At 52.6% G+C, this 24362-nt stretch overlaps 1 protein-coding gene and 1 long non-coding RNA gene across 9 annotated transcripts in view; both read left to right on the forward strand.

The window, feature by feature from the left end:
• LOC310692387 (uncharacterized protein) overlaps positions 1-24362 on the forward strand; it is a 45553-nt gene that overhangs the window by 12216 nt on the left and 8975 nt on the right. For 2 of the 8 annotated variants that reach the window (XR_014518752.1, XR_014518753.1), the window contains exons 3-7: positions 4088-4155; positions 4245-4545; positions 6585-6729; positions 8395-8462; positions 22661-22967. Coding sequence is in view for 3 of the 8 variants with exons in the window: in XM_083473322.1 (XP_083329448.1) it covers positions 4361-4545; positions 6585-6729; positions 8395-8462; positions 22661-22958 (696 nt within the window). In the remaining 5 variants the exon portion in view is untranslated. Of the gene's footprint in view, positions 1-4087; positions 4156-4244; positions 4546-6584; positions 6730-8394; positions 8463-8954; positions 9032-18313; positions 18403-18506; positions 18613-20664; positions 20778-22660; positions 22993-23069; positions 23137-24362 lie in introns of those variants that run through there. The other 6 variants (XM_083473322.1, XR_014518751.1, XM_083473324.1 and 3 more) reach the window with 6 other exon arrangements.
• Positions 4636-5435, forward strand: LOC310692447. The gene is made up of 2 exons (XR_014518822.1): positions 4636-4802; positions 5303-5435. It is a non-coding gene; the product is annotated as an uncharacterized lncRNA (long non-coding RNA).

Genomic DNA, 24362 nt, shown 5'->3' on the forward strand with positions numbered 1-24362 from the left:
AGATCAGAGAGGGGTGTGTGTGTGTGTGTGTGTGTGTGTGTGTGTAGTTGTTATGAGGCTTCCCCCTGAGTCCATTCACACCCTGGACATTATGGCAATACTACAAATGCAGTAGGATAAAACCGCAAGGTGGTTTTTGTTTTTGTTTCAAGAGGAGGAATCTGACTTAAAAGAATTTTGGGGAAACAGCTGCTGCCCAAGCCTCCCTTGAGAAAAGAGGAAGGAAAGATGTGAAAAAACAAATTTGTAGTCCCAATGGGAAAATATGGTAAATTTGGAGCTTCGGGTAAAGCACTTTGGGATGTTTTTGAAGCACCACCACCTAGCAGGCACATTAGGATTTTGAAACAGTCTGCCTTGGTCTAATATTGCATTTCTTAAATAAAAAATTAAAAAGACAAATTTCTAATCCCCAGGAGAAAATATGGTATATTTAGAGCTGCAGCTGATCGTGGGTCAAGGCAAAGTGAGCCGTGTTGCAGAGTCCCCTCCCCACAAGAGACAGTCTCTGCCTCTCTCTGTGCCATCTCTGGGATGCATGGAATCAGATGGTGGGCCTTGGGTTGCTCATCCCAGCTGTCAACTGCCTGGCCATGGTTGTCCAAAGGGGGGCAGGTAGCAGTTGCTCCCAGCCTGGCCTAGATATACCAAGGATGGACCCACCCAGGGGCCTTTTTAGGCCATAGCTCAGCGCACGTGGAAGGCCACAGGGTCAGTCCTCAGCATCTCCAGGTGAGGCTTGGGGAAACTCTGATCCCCAGGTGGGCTGCTGCCAGCCAGGCCAGAGGAAGACAGTCTGGAGCCCCCGGGACCCGGGATCTGGCTCCTGAGGCAGCTGTCTATGCAGCCCAGTGGGTGAGGTCTTCTGCCAGGCAAAGGGCCAGGCGCTTTCCTGCATATTCACCTCTGGCGACTGAACACTTCATGGCCGAGCTTCAATCTGTCTCTCTGTGTGCCTGTGTTGGGTTAGCACAGCAGGAGTGCCAATGCTTCTTGCATCCTTAGACGCAAAGAATCACAGAGCAGGAAGGGACCTTGAGGGTCATCTAGTCTAACCCCCTGCATTGCGGGAAGATGCAGCTGTGCCAGATGGGAATCGAACCTGCAAGCTGGGCCTTCTCATCCCCATACCTGAAGCCAAGCAGGGAGTTGAGTCAAGGCCCTTCTGGGTGCCCAGAAGATGCTCTGCCACTGAGCCACAGCCCCCCCCAAACAGAAACACAGGAAGGGGATTTAGACCCTGGATTGCTCCATCTACCTCAAAGTAGAAGACAGCCTCCAGATTAGGATTGGAGACCACCCTTTCCCCCTAGATGTTGCCCCAATTGGTTCTTTTGTTTTATATTATATTATATTATATTATATTATATTATATTATATTATATTATATTATATTATATTATATTATATTATATTATATTATATTATATTATATTATATTATATTAATTATATTATTATATTATATTATTATATTATATTATTATATTTTATTATATTATATTACATTACATTACATTACATTACATTACATTACATTACATTACATTACATTACATTACATTATAATACACATTGAATTCCCTAAAACGATTCTCATCTTAAGTCTGCATTACACCTCCTGCAGTCCTGCATCACTTTTGAGCTTTTCCACCATGCCCACTTTCCCTCCCCACTGCACCCCACCCTGTTACTCTGCTTCCCCTCCAGTTCACTCAGAGAAACATTCCTGGGTATTCCCAAGTCTTATTCACCACGCTGTGACTTTGCAGGTGGTGCTGATAAAGATATCCCCGAATGGCAGCTTCATTTCTTTGCCCACCCATTCCTGCATCCACACAGCTACAAGATGTCCAGGAATCAGCATCCCAGAAGCTGCCTGCTTCTTCTTGCACTGCTTCCCAATCAGCATCCCTCTCTTTACACACGAGGTGTCCGCTGCAGCCCTTCCCTGGGCACAAGGCAGCAAGCCATCTTAGCTGTGTTGCCAGGGGGTGAGATTCCTTTCCCGGCCAGAAGGGTAAAAGCAGGCGGAAGTTGGGCAAAATAAATAAATAAATATTTATCTTTTTAAGATGCTTGAATGGAGTTGAGGAGAATTCTGGCTGAAGAAAAGCACTGCTGCTCCCTGCAATCATCCTGATAGAACAAGCACTTCATCATCCCATTCTGGGATCCAAGGAAATGGGTGTGAGGAAGCTGCAGGTTCCTCATCCCTGTTCTAAAAAGCAGATGTCCCCCCCCCCCCCCCGATGATCCTGGGAACTGTAGTTTGTTAGGGGCTCTGGGAACAGCTCCCATTAGCAGAGATCCGTGGAGTCCTAGGAACTCAGTCATGAGGAGGAACCAGGAAGGTAGGAGGAGCTCAGATGCCAGGTTTTTGACTTGGGGAGGGACCCCGTGCCTTGGAAATGGAAAACCGTTGGGTGTTGAGGGTCCCAGGATTGTGCCTTGCCTTCAAGGGGGACGCCTGGGAGATGGGGTTTGGTCCTGCTCAAGCTCAGGAAGGGATTCCCATCAGATTGGCTCAGGCATATCTGAGAGGAGCCAGCAGATGTAGCAACAGCTAGACTGGGAGCAGCTGGCAGGACCACAGAACACCGGTCCTAAAGGATCTACGGTGGCTCCCAGTACGTTTGCTAGAACAATTCAAAGTGTGGATTCTGTATACCTGAAGTAGGGTTGTCCTTAAAAAACAGAATTTTAAAATTCCATCCTTGACAGGAAACTTAAATGGATAGGGATCAGGCTGCAAAACCTTGTTTTGAGCAAGTCCAGCCATGAAGCTAGCTGCCTCCCCTCCCTTTTCCCCACTTAAGAAAGAATCAGGCATCAACATGGGAACTTTAAAAATAAGCTTTATTTACTTTATAAATCATGCATCAGTTCACATCAATAGTGGCATTAAAAACTGTGCAGGCAAAAAAGTGTTATACATTTGCTGGAGACACCCCCCCCTCCCCGCAAACCACAGAAATATACAAAAGGTAGATTTTTGATAAATTGGGATATCTATGAAAGTACAGGCTGCACAACTGTGCCGGACAAGGAATTCCTGGGCTGACTTTGGCAAACCAGGCTGGCCCGTCTAGCAAAGGGCAAATCTGTTAACACACTTGAGCTTGCTGGGCACACGACCCAAGGGGAAGTGGGGATGAGCCCCAAAGGTATGGTGGGTACACAGTCTATCATTTCAAGGGAAAGGTCTCTAGCAGGCTTTAGCTTACACGGGGCAGAAACGTAGTGAGATTTATTTTGCATTATTTCTCTGCACCATCACTGCATGTGACCCTTTGAAAAGAGGTTCCTTAAACTCTTTAATTTGAGGCAAGGAGGCAACAGCGAAAGGCCGAGGGTCCAGGGTGGTCCCTGAGTCCTGCTGAAAGACAGAAGTCAGGATCTGTCAATTTAGACTTCTGGGTTCCCTGGCATTTCCCATATGTATCCTCTGTGACAACACAGGGCCTCCACTACCACTGGCTATTCCTGGTCTCAGCTCGCGTGTGACGCTACAGTTCCCAGATGGACGCAGAGTACAACTGCCAGCATTAAAACCTCAGGAGCCACCAGCAATTTCATGTTCTGCGAGTTTGCCCAGCAGCATGGTGTGGCGATGCAATAATTGGGGAATCTGCAGACAGTGAGAGCCCATTCACATGAGAGCCCATACTGTATCCTGCTTCCTCCACAGGGCCAGGCCTCCAGGGATGAGGCTCCAGATCCTGCACCCGGGATGAAGAACCGAACAACATCCCGGCAGTTCCCGGCTGACGTCCCTCGCACCTCTTCCCCACTGCCCCTTCTCCATGTGGGCATGGCTCCTTCCCGGCCCTGTTTGGCGCAGAAGCAGCAGCCAAGGTTTCCACCCATCAAAAGCACTTATTCCGGAGCCGGGGGAGAATTTGGCAGCTGCTTCTGTTCTAGGCCGGTCGGGACGGAGCCCAGACACCCGAAAGGAGGAGTTCAGGGTGGGGCAGCTTATAAGATCAGGTAGGAGGAAATACCCCCTTCCCGGATCCCCCACCCTTCAGACTGTGCTAGCATGGTTGGGAACTTGGAGCCTGCTGATGTCTCCATTTTCTTTGCAGGGAGGGAGCCTTTCCCCAACATATACTTTGTTCTGGTCAAATCCCTGGAGAGATTTGACGACCCTCAGGTACTGGGGCAGAGGGAACAAAGGGGTCCTGCCATTGTTTTTGGCCCATCTGAGGCCCATTCTCATATGATGTCCTGCTTCCTCCCCAGGGCCACACCTCCATGGACGAGGCTCCAGCGCCAGGATTATTAACAAGAGACCATCACGGCGGTTCCCGGCCCCTGACCCTTGCCTGCCTCCCCCTCCGTCCGTTCTCCATGTGGGCATGGCTCCTTCCTGGCCCTACTTGGCGCAGAAGCAGCAGCCATTGTTTCGCCTCCATCAAGAACACCTCCCGAGTTATTCCGGAGCCGGGGGAGACTTTGGCTGCTGCCTCTGTGCCAGGCCGGTCGGGACGGAGCCCAGACGTCCGTACGGAGGAGTTCAGGTTGGGGCAGCTAATAAGATCAGGTAGGAGGAAATGCCCCTTCCCAGGTCCCCCCCCCCCCGTCCCAGACTGGGACTAGCGTGGCTGGGAGCCAGGCGCCTGCTTATGTCTCCGTTTGCTCCGTTTGCTTTGCAGTGAGGGAGAAGTTCAGCCGTGGAACCGCCACATTCTGGGAGGGACTGGAGCCCAGATGACAGCCTCTCGCCCCTGAGGTACTGGGACAGAGGGAAGGACAAAGACCCCTGTACGGACGCAAAGTGTGGAAAGGCTCAGAGTTCAGGTAGGGGGAAATGCCAATTGAGTGCTGGAGGGGGGGGGAGCAGGCCTGTCTCTCCCCAGCCCCTCACCCCCTCCTTCCAAGCCAGGGGTCTGGCCATTATGTGCCCAGGCAGGAGCAGCGATTGTTGGCAGCCAGTGGTGACGTGGGCATGGGCAGCCTGGCAGGGGGGGCTTGTTTTGTCCCCCTCCTTCCCTGGGTCAGCTGGCCAGAAACCCTCGCCAGCGCTCAGGCTGTCCCTACAGAAGGGGGCCCTATGTCTCCACGCAGGAGGGCCCTGCCTCCACTGGCTTGCCTGCCCATGGGGGGCTGCCGGGCTGCTCTGTGCCAAACAGGAGAAGGAAAGAAGGAAGAGTGAGGAAGGGAGGGAGGGAGCTGGGAAGGCAGACTGGGGGGGGGGGGGGAGAAAATATTGAGGGTGATGTGCCCCAGAAGGAAATCACTGGGGATGGCCCACGGGACCCCTGTCCCCTAGAGAGTACAACATCCTTCTTCCTTCACAGGGACGTGGTTTGGGGAAACCACAACCAGCCCAGCAGCAGCCCAGCGGTGCAGGGAAACCCACCAAAATCCGGATTTATGTTGTGACCTTGTGTGGCAGGGGAAGTGTTTCCCAGTGATCTTGCCAGCTGGAGGAGGAAGGCCTGATTTAGAGATCCCTATAGTTTTATGGAGAGGGTTTCTCTGTGGTCCACCTGGCCAGAACAAAGAGTGGGATCCTCTGCCAAGGCTGCGCTAGGGCAGTTTTAGGATGGCATTACTGGGGCGCTCCAGAGGGCACCATGCTGCAGAGGGGGCTAAAACAATGCGGGAGTAGTGCCAAATTGTAGGGTGGTACAGGCAGGGCCGTAGCTAGGGGGCGCAGGTGAGGGGTGGGGCACAAAATGGGCTCAAAAATATTCCATAAATATGTCTAAATATATAGATGATAATAATAAATATTGTCATCTATATATTTATCTGGAACTCCTCCAAGCAATCAGAATAACAGCTTGTTTCTTCCTCAGGCGAGAGGCCCGCCAGAACGAGGGGGAAAAGGCTCCCACTTCAGGTAAGTGGAAATGCCAACTGAGTGCCCCATATTTTACGAATGCTTCCTTCCTGTGTCGTTCCCCCCCCCCATGCGCCAGACAGGTGCTATCATCTGGGGTCTAGGCGCTGGCTGATTACTCCATTTCCTTTGCAGGGAGGGAGCCTTTCCCCAACGTCTACTTCGTGCTGGCGAAATCCCTGGAGGGACGTGGTGAACATCAGGGACTGGGACAGCAGGAAGGGGTCCTTGTGGAACTTCTTTTGGGGGGTCATCAAAAATGGGGCAGTAGTTTTTCAGCCGCCCCAGCCCCTTCTCATCAGATGCTTCCTGCTTCCTCCACAGGACCACGCCTCCAGGGATGAGGCTCCAGCTCTTGCTCCCGGGACGAAGAACAACAGAGCATCATGGCGGTTCCCGGCCCCTGATCCTCGCCTGCCTCACCCTCCATCCGTTCCCCGTTCGGGCATGGCTCCTTCCTGGTCCTACTTGGCGCAGAAGTAGCAGCCAAGGTTTCGCCCCATCAAGAACACCTCCAGAGTTATTCTGGAGCCGGGGGAGACTTGGGCTGCTGCCTCTGTGCCAAGCCGGCCGGGACGGAGCCCAGATGCCTGTACGGAGGAGGTCAGGTTGGGGCAGCTGATAAGATCAGGTAGGAGGAAATGCCCCATTCCCAGGTGTCCCCCCCCCTGCCCCAGACTGGACTATCGTGCCTGGGAGCCAGGTGCCTGCTGATGTCTCTGTTTCCTTTGCAGCGAGGAGAAGGTTCAGCCTGGGAGCCGCTGCATCATGGGACGGACTGGAGCCCAGACAAAGGCCTCTCACCCCAGAGGTACTGGGACAGGGGGAAGGACAAAGACCCCCGTATGGACGCAAAGTGTGGAAAGGCTCAGAGTTCAGGTAGGGGGAAATGCCAATTGAGTGCTGGTGGGGGGGAGGAGCAGGCCTGTCTCTCCCCAGCCCCTCGCCCCCTCCTTCCAAGCCAGGGGTCTGGTCATTATGTGCCCAGGCAGGAGCAGCGTTCGTTGGCAGCCATTGGTGACGTGGGCATGGGCAGTCTGCCAGGGGTGCTTGTTCTGTCCCCCTCCCTCCCTGGGTCAGCTGGCCAGACACCCTTGCCAGCACCCCTGCTGTCCCTACAGAAGTTGGGGGGCTGCTCCGCCCGGGGGCCCTATGTCTCTACCGCAGGAAGGCCCTGCCTCCACTGCCTTGCCTGCCCATGGGGGGCTGCCGGGCTGCTCTGTGCCAAACAGGAGAAGGAGAGATGTGGAAGAGTGAGGAAGGGAGGGAGCTGGGAAGGCAGACGGAGGGGGGGGGCAATATTGAGGTATGTTGTGACCTTGTGTGGCAGGCGAAGTGATTCCCAGTGCTCTTGCTAGCTGGAGGAGGAAGGTCTGATTTAGAGATCCCTATAGTTTTATCCAGAGGGTTTCTCTGTGGTCCACCTGGCCAGGACAAGGAGTGGGATCCTCTGTCAAGGCTGCGCTGGGGCAGTTTTAGGATGGCATGACTGGGGCGCTCACGCTGGGCACCACGCTGCAGAGGGGGCTTAAACTATGCAGAAGAACAAGAGGGAGGGGTGGGCCAAATCGTAGGGTGGTACAGGCAGGGCCGTAGCTAGGGGGTGGTGAGGTGGGCCCCCAACAGGTGAGGGGTGGGGCACAAAATGGGCTCAAAAATATGTCCATAAATATGTCTAAATATATAGATGATAATAATAAATATTATCATCTATATATCTATCTGGAACTCCTCCAAGCAATCAGAATAACAGCTTATTTCTTCCTCAGCCGAGAGGCCCGCCAGAACAAGGGGGAAAAGGCTCCCACTTCAGGTAAGTGGAAATGCCTACTGAGTGCCCCATATTTTAGGAATGCTTCCTTCCCGTGTCCCCCCTCCCTCATGCGCCAGACTGGTGCTATCATCTGGGATCCAGGCGCTTGCTGATTCCTCCGGTTTCTCTGCAGGGAGGGAGCCTTTCCCCAACGTCTACTTCGTGCTGGCGAAATCCCTGGAGGGACGTGGTGAACATCAGGGACTGGGACAGCAGGAAGGGGTCCTTGTGGAACTTCTTTTGGGGGGTCATCAAAAATGGGGCAGTAGTTTTTCAGCCGCCCCAGCCCCTTCTCATCAGATGCTTCCTGCTTCCTCCACAGGACCACGCCTCCAGGGATGAGGCTCCAGCACCTGCTCCCGGGACGAAGAACAACAGAGCATCATGGCGGTTCCCGGCCCCTGATCCTCGCCTGCCTCACCCTCCATCCGTTCCCTGTGCGGGCATGGCTCCTTCCCGGCCCTACTTGGCGCAGAAGTAGCAGCCAAGGTTTCGCCCCATCAAGAACACCTCCAGAGTTATTCCGGAGCCGGGGGAGACTTGGGCTGCTGCCTCTGTGCCAAGCCGGCCGGGATGGAGCCCAGACGCCCGTATGGAGGAGTACAGGTTGGGGCAGCTAATAAGATCAGGTAGGAGGAAATGCCCCCTTCCCAGGTTCCCCCCTCCTGCCCCAGACTGGGCTAGCGTGGCTGGGAGCTAGGAGCCTGCTGATGTCTCCGTTTTCTTTGCAGGGAGGGAGCCTTTCCCCAACATATACTTTGTTCTGGACAAATCCCTGGAGAGATGTGACGACCCTCAGGTACTGGGGCAGAGGGAACAAAGGGGTCCTTCCATTGTTTTTGGCCCATCTGAGGCCCATTCTCATATGATGTCCTGCTTCCTCCCCAGGGCCACACCTCCAGGGATGAGGCTCCAGCGCCAGGATTATTAACAAGAGACCATCACGGCGGTTCCCGGCCCCTGATCTTCGCCTGCCTCACCCTCCATCCGTTCTCCGTGCAGGCATGGCTCCTTCCCGGCCCTACTTGGCGCAGAAGTAGCAGCCAAGGTTTCCCCCCATCAAGAACACCTCCAGAGTTATTCCGGAGCCGGGGGAGACTTGGGCTGCTGCCTCTGTGCCAGGCCAGTCGGGACGGAGCCCAGACGCCCGTACAGAGCAGGTCAGGTTGGGACAGCTGATAAGATCAGGTAGGAGGAAATGCCCCTTCCCAGGTCCCCACCCTCCTGCCCCAGACTGGGACTAGCGTGGCTGGGAACCAGGCGCCTGCTGATGTCTCTGTTTGTTTTGCAGTGAGGAGAAGGTTCAGCCTGGGAGCCGCTGCATCCTGGGAGGGACTGGAGCCCAGACAAAGGCCTCTCACCCCAGAGGTACTGGGACAGAGGGAAGGACAAAGACCCCCATAGGGAGGCAAAGTGTGGAAAGGCTCAGAGTTCAGGTAGGGGGAAATGCCAATTGAGTGCTGGTGGGGGGGGGGAGCAGGCCTGTCTCTCCCCAGCCCCTCGCCCCCTCCTTCCAAGCCAGGGGTCTGGCCATTATGTGTCCAGGCAGGAGCAGTGATGGTTGGCAGCCAGTGGTGACGTGGGCATGGGCAGCATGGCAGGGGTGCTTGTTCTGTCCCCCTCCTTCCCTGGGTCAGCTGGCCAGACACCCTCGCCAGTGGGTGTACTTTGTTCTGGCCAAATCCCTGGAGAGACGTGTGGACCCTCAGGTACTGGGGCAGAAGGAAGGGAGGGGTCCTTTTGAAACATGTTTGGGGAGTCGTAGGAACACTGTCCCCTGTGGCTGTTGCCCAAACCGCCCTTATAAAAAGAACAGGTAAGAGGAAGGAAGGATTTGCATGGGGCTGGGAGAACAACCTACAAGTTGAGTGTCAACAGAGAATGGAAGAACCTTCCTGCATGAGAGGAGAAAAGAGATCGTCTTGTCCGGAAGTGGATTCCTCCACAGGGCCACGCTTCCAGAGAATGGTCTCCATCGCCACTTCCCAAGCTGACGGACAAGAGCCAAACTCCGTCATCTGTGGCATTCCAGTCTTGCATTTCTGGATTGACTCCCAAAATATATGAACAGGAAAGAGCGATCACATGCACCAGCTCCTTGATTAAGCACTTCTCTCAACATTTGAACTTTGATGTGAGGAAGCAGGTCTCAATGTGACTTCTGGACTAAGGCTTAATGCTGAAAATTCAGATTAATATTTTCATAGGGCCACGCTTCCAGAGAATGGTCTTCGTCGCCACTTACCAAGCTGATAGACAAGAGCCAAACGCAGTCTTCCGTGACATTTCGGTCTTGCTTTTCTGGATTGTAAAGTCCTTCCATGTCGCTGGAGGAATCTATGCTACTCAGTGCCTTGCATGTTTTCTCGGATGTCCTGGTTGCTGTCTGAATGTGCCCTTCCCTGAAAGCGGAGAGCGGCATGACTGGCACATGTTAAAACTAAACAAAGAAATTAGAGCAATTGGTTGCTTTCGATATGCCAATGATCAAATAATATTTCATAATAAATAGTGTTAAAAAGGAAAAAAAGCAAGCTGTTTTCTTTCCTTCTCTGCCTTCTCTGGCTGCTACTGGGAGCTCTGCTTAAGAAGGCTGGAGCCAGCTGGTTTTCACCAGCGCTTTCTCCTTGGAGTCCTTGAAGCTGCAGGTGAAGTCACTCCCCCTTTTACCCCTTCAGGCTGCTGTTCAGCAGGTGAAGCAGATTCCTGCCCCATGACACTATCCCACTCCCCAAGGTGCGCCTCCACCTGCTGGGTGGGTGCCTGCATTTGGGGAGCACAATGGTGGAAGTGATGGACCAACTGGGGGGAGGGAGAGCATCTTCCCATGTAAGGCATCTTCCCAGGAGGATTTTCCATGAAGGCCATGAAATTGGCTGTAGAACCCAAATCTATCATCTTCGTCTTTGGCGATCACTCGTAGCCGAGTAAGATTGTCTTCCATGAACATGGTCTTAAGAGTGAGTCCATAATGGACTGTGGAGGCCAATTCTGGATCCACACTTCCTTCCACAGTGGGGACATAGGTTTCTGGTGGGAGTTGATCACGGTGAGGGTTTGCCAAGCCTGCCTTCCTCTTAGCTTGTTTCTCCCTTTTGCCCTGAGTTTGAGTGTCTTCAAAGTCCATGACACCGTTGGTAAAGGCTGTTCTCCAATTGGAGCATTGGCAGGCTAGTATTTCCCCATTGTTTACACAACATTTCTTTTAGATCTGCCTTGAGAGAGTCTTTAAACTTCTTTCGTTGACCACCAGCATTACATTTCTAACTTGCTTGGGAAGATGATAATCAGGCATAGCCCAGGTCTGTTAAGCTGCTTCCCAGGTGTTTTCAGAGGGTGGTGTGAGGTATCTGGGCATTAGGAAAACAAGCCAAGCCTGGCTCTGTGGCCATCCAAAATTGAGGTTATTCTCTTTCTGGGCAGCTGGCAGAGCCCCTCTTCGCTGGGCATGGGACTGCCACATTCCCCGGCCTCCACAGGAGACTCAAAGTCCCTCTCTGCGTCTCTGTTCCTTTTTGGCCACCGTCAAACGACTCTCATACTGATCCTAAGCTGAAGAGCTGCCCAGCCCAGCTGACCTCCCCCCTCCAGAACCCACCGCTCTCAACTGACTTTCAACTGCCTCCCCACCAACATTCAAACTCCCTTTCCAAGCCTCCTCCAATCGTCTCTCTCCCCCAGAATTCCACTCTCTCTCTTCCCCCCTCCCTCCCTGCTTGACATTCCCTTCGGAATTCTGATATCATTACCTCAATTACCCTATTACCCACAATGTTGTTATAGATTTTGGGGGGACATCCCATTAAACAATAGAAATTAATAAATGGTAGGATTTGGGCTTATTTGGTTCTCTCTCCCCTTACTCCACCCTAGGAGGAATTGCAAGGGGTCTCTGCATCTGGCTGGTAAGGAGAAGATGGTCAGAGTTTGGAGCCCAGCCAGGGCTGGCATTGGGCAGGATCCTGGCATTGTCTGGGGTTGGACTAGATGACCCTTGGGATCCCTCTCAAATCTACCCTGCTATGATTCCATCAAGCAGCTAAAGGAAGGAGCGGGGGAGCAAGATGCAGAACAAGGGGAGGCACAACACCCCAACAGCACCCTCTGGCCTGACCCACGGTGGCCTCATCCCAGCACACTTTGACAACCGCCCCCCATTTTATTTTTATTAATTCAGCTGCCTGGCAACCCAGCCGCCTGGCCCCTCTTTGCCAGCTGATGTCACAAAGTGCTGCTTTGCATGCAAGCCTTATAGTGGCCTGCAAGAGGGATGCCTGTCAGATGATGGTGAGAGACTTGATGAGACAATTGTGCCCATCAGCTATAATGAGAAGGAACTGTGAAGGTAGGAGGCGCTCCGAGGCCCAGAGGGGAGATGAGTGGCATAGAATTATTATTATTATTATTATTATTATTATTATTATTATTATTATTATTAGCATCATCCGTCACTGGTGCCTGTGACGTGGCTCACCGGCTTGACTTGTCCACAGCTCTTGACAGCTGGGCAGGCCCTCAGCTGTGATCCCTACATTATATTTACTGCTGTGAATATCTGGTTGGGTACAAGATTGAACCATATGGCCTTTCCATGCCTCTATTCTCTGAAATCTAAGGCTGCGGAAACATCTCACCTTGAAGTCACGGGGGCATTCCATTAAATGTCAACTTACAGACTCATTTTTTCTTTAAAAAAAATCTAGATCATTTCAAAGAGAATTTCTCAAAGTTTTGGGATCTTGCCTCTGTGTGGGATGGGTTTTAACAGGAAGGAGAGTATATGTGAATTGAAATTAATCCCTCCAGATACCTGCAGGTCTTGATGAATTGAAGGTAGAGTGAATGTTGGGGGGGCAGTTGAGAGTAGTGAGTTCTAGGAGGCACTTGGTGGGGGATCTGAAACTGGGCTGTTACATGGATGTCAAGTCGGATGAATGACGCAGTCATTCTCCTAAAAAGGAGGCCAGCTGGAGAAGATACTGGTTTCTGCCATGGCTGCACCTCACCCACTGCAAATAAGGATCCTGTGTATTTCTGCATTTTTATGTTCTGTCTGCTGTACACAGCCCAGAAATCTTTTCTTTAAATTGCTCTGTTAGCACAGGTACTTACAGGGATAACACATGTTCACCTGACCTGCTGGAGCTACAGCATGCAGAAGGTATAATAGGGTACAGAATCCAACTTCCTGCTAATCTTACCTTTTTTTTAATTAAAAAAAATTAAATGGCAAATTTCTGGTCCTCATGGTCTTTGAAAACTTGAAACTCTGTAGATAACGCCTGATAATGTCTCAGACACTAGACAGGTTGCTGAATAAGATTTTGGGGGCTTGTGGGTGGGGCTTTCACATCCTTGGAATGCCCAGACGGAACAAACTTACAATGCATCTGAACAGAATCAGAATATTCTGCAAAAGGAGGAGTTATGCAGATGGGCTCAGTTTGATCCCCAAGCATCTTTTCTTGGCAGTTTTAAAATGGCCTTAAAAGTTTTTGCACAGTCACTGGTAGGGCTGCACTTGAAAGAAATTGAGAGATTATTTGGTGTGGGGAGTGCTCAGAGAGCCCTGCCAGGAACAAACTAGATATGAAGTTGAATGCAACAAGTAGCTTTTTAAAATGCAAGGAGGAGAGCGCTGATTGTTATCAGGATCACAGCAGATTGGAAGGACCTCTCCCCTGTTTCAGTCACAAGGAAAATTCCTCCCTTGAAACTACTATTGAGATTGGGATTGGAAAGCCACCAGCGGTGCCCAAGGGAGCTTCCCTCTCATCAAAGGGTTAAGCTGCTCTCACTCACCCACCCACCCAGCTGCTATTTGTGGTTTTGCAAAAATGGCACCTGTTAAATGCAAAGACGTATTCAATGTCACTTCTAGTTTCGGCCTCACTGAAAACATGTAAAGACAGTTAGAGTTCTGTGGTACCAAAAGCAGCAGCAATGGTGTCAAAACTATTAGGAAGGAAGATAATGCAATCATGGTGCCACATGCAAGTAGAATGATAATCAGAGAAATCCCTTTATCTAGTTGCTGCCATAGATATTTCATACTCCGCCACCAAGTCCAGAACAACATCCATCACCCCATTGTCTTCAAACTGACAAGAGGCTTCAGTTTTCCATTGGGATGACGCCATCTGGGCCCTTTTTGTGGAGCTTGGGATTTTGAGGGGTGGCGATGGGGGAGAGAGAACTTGCAAAGCACAACAATCCCAGACCCCGGAGCTGAAGGACAAAGTTGTAGCACTGATTACCATTTACAAACTGTCTCACTGATACAAATGTTTTCACCAATAACAATATATGAATAACATAATTTAATAAAGCACGTTAAGACATCATACAGCTTTGCAAACATACAGAGTGATATTGCTTGAACCATATTTTTAAAAATGTACAAAAAAGGTTGTTCTGGGGGGAGGGGAGCGCAGAAGAGAAAAAAGCGAGGCCTTCAGTCGCCTGTCTCATTTCGCTCGGTATGTACAAAGCCAATGTGCAGATGGGAAACCTCTTTTGGATTTTCAAAGTCCAGCAAATCTTAAAAGACGGCACAGTGCCATTAGCAAGGTCACAGTTGGGTCTTGGCCAACAAGAAAAAGAGGAGCAACATGACTGGTCAATCAAATGTGCACTACTGGCCCCTCTAGGCCTCCTATACTTCCTTGTAAGGGGGTAAAAAAGCTTTTTATCTTCTGGGTCGGTGGGTGGAGGCGCCAGAACCAAATCCAGCCCACCGGGAGGTGCCTCGTTCACCCACACCAGAGGCAAGAGATGCAGACAAAGGGGCTGGTAGGGGAAACTGCCTTATTATACTGACTGTGGGTCCACGCCTTGTTCGGTGTATGGTCTACGCCGGCAGGGCTCTGCAGGATTTCAGGCCCAGCATGTCCCAGCCTTCTCCGGATGGAATCTGGGCCCTTCTGTCTCCAAAGAAGATGCTTCACCAAGGAGCCACTTTTTAAAGGAGGACCATAGTTGTTACGTTCCCTATGAGGTGGTGGCCTAAGGCATGCCTCTCCCCAATGGCTGCAGTTCCCCCGAAACGTAGGAACCGTTGCCTTCAGAATAGAGCTTGTCAGATCAGAGAGGGGTGTGTGTGTGTGTGGGTGGGTGGGTGGGTGGGTGGGTGTAGTTGTTACTAGGCTTCCCCCTAAGTCCATTCACACCCTTGACATTATGGCAATACTACAAATGCAGTAGGATAAAACCGCAAGGTGGTTTTTGTTTTTGTTTCAAGAGGAGGAATCTGACTTAAAAGAATTTTGGGGAAACTGCTGCTGCCCAAGCCTCCCTTGAGAAAAGAACAGGTAAGAGGAAGGAAAGATGTGAAAAGACAGATTTCTAGTCCCAATGGGAAAATATGGCAAATTTGGAGCTTTGGGTAAAGCACTTTGGGATGTTTTTGAAGCACCACCACCTAGCAGGCACATTAGGATTTTGAAACAGTCTGCCTTGGTCTAATATTGCATTTCTTAAATAAAAAATTAAAAAGACAAATTTCTAATCCCCAGGAGAAAATATGGTATATTTAGAGCTGCAGCTTGTCGTGGGACAAGGCAAAGTGGGCCGTGTTTGCTGCACTGCAAGATTGCAGAGTCCCCTCCCCACAAGAGACAGTCTCTGCCTCTCTCTCTGTGCCATCTCTAGGATGCATGGAATCAGATGGTGGGCCTTGGGTTGCTCATCCCAGCTGTCAACTGCCTGGCCATGGTTGTCCAAAGGGGGGCAGGTAGCAGTTGCTCCCAGCCTGGCCTAGATATCCCAAGGATGGACCCACCCAGGGGCCTTTTTAGGCCATAGCTCAGCGCACGTGGAAGGCCACAGGCTCAGTCCTCAGCATCTCCAGGTGAGGCTTGGGAATCTCTGATCCCCAGGTGAGCTGCTGCCAGCCAGGCCAGAGGAAGGCAGTCTGGAGCTCCCGGTACCTGGGATCTGGCTCCTGAGGCAGCTGTCTATGCAGCCCAGTGGGTGAGGTCTTCTGCCAGGCAAAGGGCCAGGCGCTTTCCTGCATATTCACCTCTGGCGACTGAAGACTTCATGGCCGAGCTTCAATCTGTCTCTCTGTGTGCCTGTGTTGCGTTAGCACAGCGGGAGTGCCAATGCTTCTTGCATCCTTAGAATCAAAGAATCACAGAGCAGGAAGGGACCTTGAGGGTCATCTAGTCGAGGAAGATGCAGCTGCGCCAGAAGGGGATCGAACCTGCAAGCTGGGCCTTCTCATCCCCACACCTGAAGCCAAGCAGGGAGTTGACTCAAGGCCCTTCTGGGTGCCCAGAAGATGCTCTGCCACTGAGCCACAGCCCCTCCCAAACAGAAACACAGGAAGGGGATTTAGACCCTGGATCGCTCCTTCTACCTCAAAGTAGAAGACAGCCTCCAGATTAGAACTGGAGACCACCCTTTCCCCCTAGATGTTGCCCCAATTGGTTCTTTTGTTATTATATTATATTATATTATATTATATTATATTATATTATATTATATTATATTACACATTGAATTCCCTAAAACGATTCTCATCTTAAGTCTGCGTTACACCTCCTGCAGTCCTGCATCACTTTTGAGCTTTGCCATCATGCCCACTTTCCCTCCCCACTGCACCCCACCCTGTTACTCTGCTTCCCCTCCAGTTTACTCTGAGTAACATTCCTGGGTATTCCCAAGTCTTATTCACCATGCTGTGACTTTGCAGGTGGTGCTGATAAAGATATCCCCGAATGGCAGCTTTATTTCTTTGCCCACCCATTCCTGCATCCACACAGCTACAAGACGTCCAGGAATCAGCATCCCAGAAGCTGCCTGCTTCTTCTTGCACTGCTTCCCAATCAGCATCCCTCTCTTTACACACGAGGTGTCCGCTGCAGCCCTTCCCTGGGCACAAAGCAGCAAGCCATCTTAGCTGTGTTGCCAGGGGGTGAGATTCCTTTCCCGGCCAGAAGGGTAAAAGCAGGCGGAAGTTGGGCAAAATAAATAAATAAATATTAATCTTTTTAAGATGCTTGAATGGAGTTGAGGAGAATTCTGGCTGAAGAAAAGCACTGCTGCTCCCTGCAACCATCCTGATAGAAAAAGCACTTCAGCTTCCTGTTCCTGGTTCCAAGGAAATGGGCGTGAGGAAGCTGCAGGTTCCTCATCCCTGTTCTAAAAAGCAGGTGTCTCCCCCCCCCCCCATGATCCTGGGAACTGTAGTTTGTTAGGGGCTCTGGGAACAGCTCCCATTAGCAGAGATCCGTGGAGTCCTAGGAACTCAGTCATGAGGAGGAACCAGGGAGGTGGGAGGAGCTCAGATGCCCCGTTCTTGAGTTGGGGAGGGACCCCGTGCCTTGGAAATGGAAAACCGTTGGGTGTTGAGGGTCCCAGGATTGTGCCTTGCCTTCAAGGGGGCCGCCTGGGAGATGGGGTTTGGTCCTGCTCAAGCTCTAACAGATGACCATATATTGGAGGACAGGAAGGGATTCCCCTCAGAACAGATTGGCTCAGGCATATCTGAGAGGCGCCAGCAGATGTAGCGACAGCTAGACTGGGAGCAGCTGGCAGGACCAGAGAACCCCAGTCCTAAAGGACATATGGTGGCTCCCAGTACGTTTGTGAGCACAATTCACAGTGTGGATTCTGTATACCTGAAGAAGGGTTGCCAGCTGCTCCTTAAAAAACAGAATTTTAAAATCCCATCCTTGACAGAAACTTAAAAGGATAGGGATCAGGCTGCAAAACCTTGTTTTGAGCAAGTCCAGCCATGAAGCTAGCTGCCTCCCCTCCCTTTTCCCCACTTAAGAAAGAATCAGGCATGAACATGGGAACTTTAAAAATAAGCTTTATTTACTTTATAAATCATGCATCAGTTCACATCAATATTGGCATTAAAAACTGTGCAGGCAAAATAGTGTTATACATTTGCCGGGGACACACCCCCTCCCCGCAAACCCCAGAAATACACAAAAGGTAGAATTTTGATTAATTGGGATATCAATGAAAGTACAGACTGCACAACTCTGCCAGACAAGGAATTCCTGGGCTGACTTTAGCAAACCAGGCTGGCCCATCTAGCAAAGGTCAAATATGTTAACACACCTGAGCTTGCTGGGCACATGACCCAAGGGGAAGTGGGGATGAGCCCCAAAGGTATGGTGGGTACACAGTCTATCATTTCAAGGGAAAGGTCTCTAGCAGGCTTTAGCTTACACAGGGCAAAAACGTAGTGAGATTTATTTTGTATTATTTCTCTGCACCATCACTGCGTGTGACCCTTTAAAAAGAGGTTCCTTAAACTGTTTAATTTGAGGCAAGGAGGCAACAGCGAAAGGCTGAGGATCCAGGGTGGTCCCCTGAGTCGTGCTGAAAGACAGAAGTCAGGATCTGTCAGTTTAGACTTCTGGGTTCCCTGGCATTTCCCATATGTATCCTCTGTGACAACACTGGGCCTCCACTACCACTGGCTATTCCTGGTCTCAGTTCGCGTGTGACGCTACAGTTCCCAGATGGACGCAGAGTACAATTGTGAGCATTAAAACCTCAGGAGCCACCAGCAATTTCATGTTCTGCGAGTTTGCCCAGCAGCATGGTGTGGCGATGCAATAATTGGGGAATCTGCAGACAGTGAGAGCCCATTCACATGAGATCCCATACTGCATCCTGCTTCCTCCACAGGGCCAGGCCTCCAGGGATGAGGCTCCAGATCCGGCACCCGGGATGAAGAACCGAACAACATCCCTGCGGTTCCCGGCTGACGTCCCTCGCACCTCTTCCCCACTGCCCCTTCTCCATGTGGGCATGGCTCCTTCCCGGCCCAGTTTGGCACAGAAGCAGCAGCCAAGGTTTCCACCCATCAAAAGCACTTATTCCGGAGCCGGGGGAGAATTTGGCTGCTGCTTCTGTTCTAGGCCGGTCGGGACGGAGCCCAGACACCCGAACGGAGGAGTTCAGGGTGGGGCAGCTTATAAGATCAGGTAGGAGGAAATACCCCCTTCCCGGATCCCCCACCCTTCAGACTGTGCTAGCATGGCTGGGAGCTAGGAGCCTGCTGATGTCTCCGTTTTCTTTGCAGGGAGGGAGCCTTTCCCCAACATAGACTTTGTTCTGGTCAAATCCCTGGAGAGACGTGACGACTCTCAGGTACTGGGGCAGAGGGAACAAAGGGGTCCTTCCATTGTTTTTGGCCCATCTGAGGCCCATTCTCATATGATGTCCTGCTTCCTCCCCAGGGCCACACCTCCATGGACGAGGCTCCAGCGCCAGGATTATTAACAAGAGACCATCGTGCTTCCAGGATGAAGAATGAGAGACCATCATGGCGGTTCCCGGCCCCTGACCCTTGCCTGCCTCCCCCTCCGTCCGTTCTCCATGCGGGCATGGCTCCTTCCCGGTCCTACTTGGCGCAGAAGCAGCAGCCAATGTTTCCCCTCCATCAAGAACACCTCCCGAGTTATTCCGGAGTCGGGGGGAGACTTTGGCTGCTACCTCTGTGCCAGGCCGGTCGGGACGGAGCCCAGACGTCCGTACGGAGGAGGTCAGGTTGGGGCAGCTAATAAGATCAGGTAGGAGGAAATGCCCCTTCCCAGGTCCCCCCCCCCCGCCCCAGACTGGGACTAGCGTGCCTGGGAGCCAGGTGCCTGATGATATCTCCGTTTGCTCCGTTTGCTTTGCAGTGAGGGAGAAGTTCAGCCGTGGAACCGCCACATTCTGGGAGGGACTGGAGCCCAGATGACAGCCTCTCGCCCCTGAGGTACTGGGACAGGGGGAAGGACAAAGACCCCCATACGGACGCAAAGTGTGGAAAGGCTCAGAGTTCAGGTAGGGGGAAATGCCAATTGAGTGCTGGTGGGGGGGAGGAGCAGGCCTGTCTCTCCCCAGCCCCTCGCCCCCTCCTTCCAAGCCAGCGGTCTGGTCATTATGTGTCCAGGCAGGAGCAGCCATGGTTGGCAGCCAGTGGTGACGTGGGCATGGGCAGCATGGCAGGGGGGCTTGTTTTGTCCCCCTCCTTCCTTGGGTCAGCTGGCCAGAAACCCTCGCCAGCGCTCAGGCTGTCCCTACAGAAGGGGGCCCTATGTCTCCACGCAGGAGGGCCCTGCCTCCACTGGCTTGCCTGCCCATGGGGGGCTGCCGGGCTGCTCTATGTCAAACAGGAGAAGGAAAGAAGGAAGAGTGAGGAAGGGAGGGAGGGAGCTGGGAAGGCAGACTGGCGGGGGGGGGGAGAGAAAATATTGAGGGTGATGTGCCCCAGAGGAAATCACTGGGGATGGCCCACGGGACCCCTGTCCCCTAGAGAGTACAATATCCTTCTTCCTTCACAGGGACGTGGTTTGGGGAAACCACAACCAGCCCAGCAGCAGCCCAGCGGTGCAGGGAAACCCACCAAAATCCGGATTTATGTTGTGACCTTGTGTGGCAGGGGAAGTGTTTCCCAGTGATCTTGCCAGCTGGAGGAGGAAGGCCTGATTTAGAGATCCCTATAGTTTTATGGAGAGGGTTTCTCTGTGGTCCACCTGGCCAGGACAAGGAGTGGGATCCTCTGTCAAGGCTGCGCTAGGGCAGTTTTAGGATGGCATGACTGGGGCGCTCACGCTGGGCACCATGCTGCAGAGGGGGCTAAAACAATGCGGGAGTAGTGCCAAATTGTAGGGTGGTACAGGCAGGGCCGTAGCTAGGGGGTTGAGGTGGGCCCCCAACAGGGGCGCAGGTGAGGGGTGGGGCACAAAATGGGCTCAAAAATATTCCATAAATATGTCTAAATATATAGATGATAATAATAAATATTGTCATCTATATATTTATCTGGAACTCCTCCAAGCAATCAGAATAACAGCTTGTTTCTTCCTCAGGCGAGAGGCCCGCCAGAACGAGGGGGAAAAGGCTCCCACTTCAGGTAAGTGGAAATGCCAACTGAGTGCCCCATATTTTAGGAATGCTTCCTTCCTGTGTCGTCCCCCCCCCTCATGCGCCAGACTGGTGCTATCATCTGGGGTCTAGGCGCTGGCTGATTACTCCATTTCCTTTGCAGGGAGGGAGCCTTTCCCCAACGTCTACTTTGTGCTGGCGAAATCCCTGGAGGGACGTGGCGAACATCATGTACTGGGACAGAAGGAAGGGGTCCTTGTGGAACTTCTTTTGGGGGGTCATCAAAAATGGGGCAGTAGTTTTTCATCCGCCCCAGCCCCTTCTCATCAGATGCTTCCTGCTTCCTCCACAGGACCATGCCTCCAGGGATGAGGCTCCAGCGCCTGCTCCCGGGACGAAGAACAACAGAGCATCATGGCGGTTCCTGGGCCCTGATCCTCGCCTGCCTCACCCTCCATCCGTTCCCCATGCGGGCATGGCTCCTTCCCGGCCCTACTTGGCGCAGAAGTAGCAGGCAAGGTTTCGCCCCATCAAGAACACCTCCAGAGTTATTCTGGAGCCGGGGGAGACTTGGGCTGCTGCCTCTGTGCCAAGCCGGCTGAGACGGAGCCCAGATGCCTGTACGGAGGAGGTCAGGTTGGGGCAGCTGATAAGATCAGGTAGGAGGAAATGCCCATTCCCAGGTCCCCCACCCTCCTGCCCCAGACTGGGGCTAGTGGGGCTGGGAGCCAGGCGCCTGCTGATGTCTCTGTTTCCTTTGCAGCGAGGAGAAGGTTCAGCCTGGGAGCCGCTGCATCATGGGACGGACTGGAGCCCAGACAAAGGCCTCTCACCCCAGAGGTACTGGGACAGGGGGAAGGACAAAGACCCCCGTATGGACGCAAAGTGTGGAAAGGCTCAGAGTTCAGGTAGGGGGAAATGCCAATTGAGTGCTGGTGGGGGGGAGGAGCAGGCCTGTCTCTCCCCAGCCCCTCGCCCCCTCCTTCCAAGCCAGGGGTCTGGTCATTATGTGCCCAGGCAGGAGCAGCGTTCGTTGGCAGCCATTGGTGACGTGGGCATGGGCAGTCTGCCAGGGGTGCTTGTTCTGTCCCCCTCCCTCCCTGGGTCAGCTGGCCAGACACCCTTGCCAGCACTCAGGCTGTCCCTACAGAAGTTGGGGGGCTGCTCCGCCCGGGGGCCCTATGTCTCCACCGCAGGAAGGCCCTGCCTCCACTGGCTTGCCTGCCCATGGGCTGCTGCCGGGCTGCTCTGTGCCAAACAGGAGAAGGAGAGATGTGGAAGAGTGAGGAAGGGAGGGAGCTGGGAAGGCAGACGGGGGGGGGCAATATTGAGGTATGTTGTGACCTTGTGTGGCAGGCGAAGTGATTCCCAGTGCTCTTGCTAGCTGGAGGAGGAAGGTCTGATTTAGAGATCCCTATAATTTTATGGAGAGGGTTTCTCTGTGGTCCACCTGGCCAGGACAAGGAGTGGGATCCTCTGTCAAGGCTGCGCTGGGGCAGTTTTAGGATGGCATGACTGGTGCGCTCACGCTGGGCACCACGCTGCAGAGGGGGCTTAAACTATGCGGAAGAACATGAGGGAGGGGTGGGCCAAATCGTAGGGTGGTACAGTCAGGGCCGTAGCTAGGGGGTGGTGAGGTGGGCCCCCAACAGGTGAGGGGTGGGGCACAAAATGGGCTCAAAAATATGTCCATAAATATGTCTAAATATATAGATGATAATAATAAATATTGTCATCTATATATCTATCTGGAACTCCTCCAAGCAATCAGAATAACAGCTTATTTCTTCCTCAGGCGAGAGGCCCGCCAGAACGAGGGGGGAAAGGCTCCCACTTCAGGTAAGTGGAAATGCCTACTGAGTGCCCCATATTTTAGGAATGCTTCCTTCCCGTGTCCCCCACCCTCATGCGCCAGACTGGTGCTATCATCTGGGATCCAGGCGCTTGCTGATTCCTCTGGTTTCTCTGCAGGGAGGGAGCCTTTCCCCAACGTTTACATCGTACTGGCGAAATCCCTGGAGGGACGTGGCGAACATCAGGGACTGGGACAGCAGGAAGGGGTCCTTGTGGAACTTCTTTTGGGGGGTCATCAAAAATGGGCCAGTAGTTTTTCAGCCGCCCCAGCCCCTTCTCATCAGATGCTTCCTGCTTCCTCCACAGGACCACGCCTCCAGGGATGAGGCTCCAGCACCTGCTCCCGGGACGAAGAACAACAGACCATCACGGCGGTTCCCGGCCCCTGATCCTCGCCTGCCTCACCCTCCATCCGTTCCCCGTGCGGGCATGGCTCCTTCCCGGCCCTACTTGGCGCAGAAGTAGCAGCCAAGGTTTCGCCCCATCAAGAACACCTCCAGAGTTATTCCGGAGCCGGGGGAGACTTGGGCTGCTGCCTCTGTGCCAAGCCGGCCGGGATGGAGCCCAGACGCCCGTATGGAGGAGTACAGGTTGGGGCAGCTAATAAGATCAGGTAGGAGGAAATGCCCCCTTCCCAGGTCCCCCCCTCCTGCCCCAGACTGGGCTAGCGTGCCTGGGAGCCAGGCGCCTGCTGATGTCTCTGTTTGTTTTGCAGTGAGGAGAAGGTTCAGGCTGGGAGCCGCTGCATCCTGGGAGGGACTGGAGCCCAGACAAAGGCCTCTCACCCCAGAGGTACTGGGACAGAGGGAAGGACAAAGACCCCCATAGGGAGGCAAAGTGCGGAAAGGCTCAGAGTTCAAGTAGGGGGAAATGCCAATTGAGTGCTGGAGTGGGGGGGGGGAGCAGGCCTGTCTCTCCCCAGCCCCTCGCCCCCTCCTTCCAAGCCAGGGGTCTGGCCATTATGTGCCCAGGCAGGAGCAGTGATGGTTGGCAGCCAGTGGTGACGTGGGCATGGGCAGCCTGGCAGGGGTGCTTGTTCTGTCCCCCTCCTTCCCTGGGTCAGCTGGCCAGACACCCTCGCCAGTGGGTGCACTTTGTTCTGGCCAAATCCCTGGAGAGACGTGAGGACCCTCAGGTACTGGGGCAGAAGGAAGGAAGGGGTCCTTTTGAAACATGTTTGGGGAGTCGTAGGAACACTGTCCCCTGTGGCTGTTGCCCAAACCGCCCTTATAAAAAGAACAGGTAAGAGGAAGGAAAGATTTGCATGGGGCTGGAGAACACCCTACAAGTTGAGTGTCAACAGAGAATGGAAGAACCTTCCTGCATGAGAGGAGAAAAGAGATCGTCTTGTCCGGAAGTGGATTCCTCCACAGGGCCACGCTTCCAGAGAATGGTCTCCATCGCCACTTCCCAAGCTGTCGGACAAGAGCCAAACTCCGCCATCTGTGGCATTCCAGTCTTGCATTTCTGGATTGACTCCCAAAATATATGAACAGGAAAGAGCGATCACATGCACCAGCTCCTTGATTAAGCACTTCTCTCAACATTTGAACTTTGATGTGAGTAAGCAGGTCTCAAGGTGACGTCTGGACTAAGGCTTAATGCTGAAAATTCAGATTAATATTTTCATAGGGCCACGCTTCCAGAGAATGGTCTTCGTCGCCACTTCCCAAGCTGATAGACAAGAGCCAAAGTCAGTCTTCCGTGACATTTCGGTCTTGCTTTTCTGGATTGTAAAGTCCTTCCATGTCGCTGGAGGAATCTATGCTACTCAGTGCCTTGCATGTTTTCTCGGATGTCCTGGTTGCTGTCTGAATGTGCCCTTCCCTGAAAGCGGAGAGCGGCATGACTGGCACATGTTAAAACTAAACAAAGAAATTAGAGCAACTGGTTGCTTTCGATATGACAACGATCAAATAATATTTCATAATAAATAGTGTTAAAAAGGAAAAAAGCAAGCTGTTTTCTTTCCTTCTCTGCCTTCTCTGGCTGCTACTGGGAGCTCTGC

The sequence above is a fragment of the Podarcis liolepis genome (genome assembly GCF_965112155.1).
Source record: "Podarcis liolepis genome assembly, chromosome: 13".
Classification (NCBI taxonomy): Eukaryota; Metazoa; Chordata; class Lepidosauria; order Squamata; family Lacertidae; genus Podarcis; species Podarcis liolepis.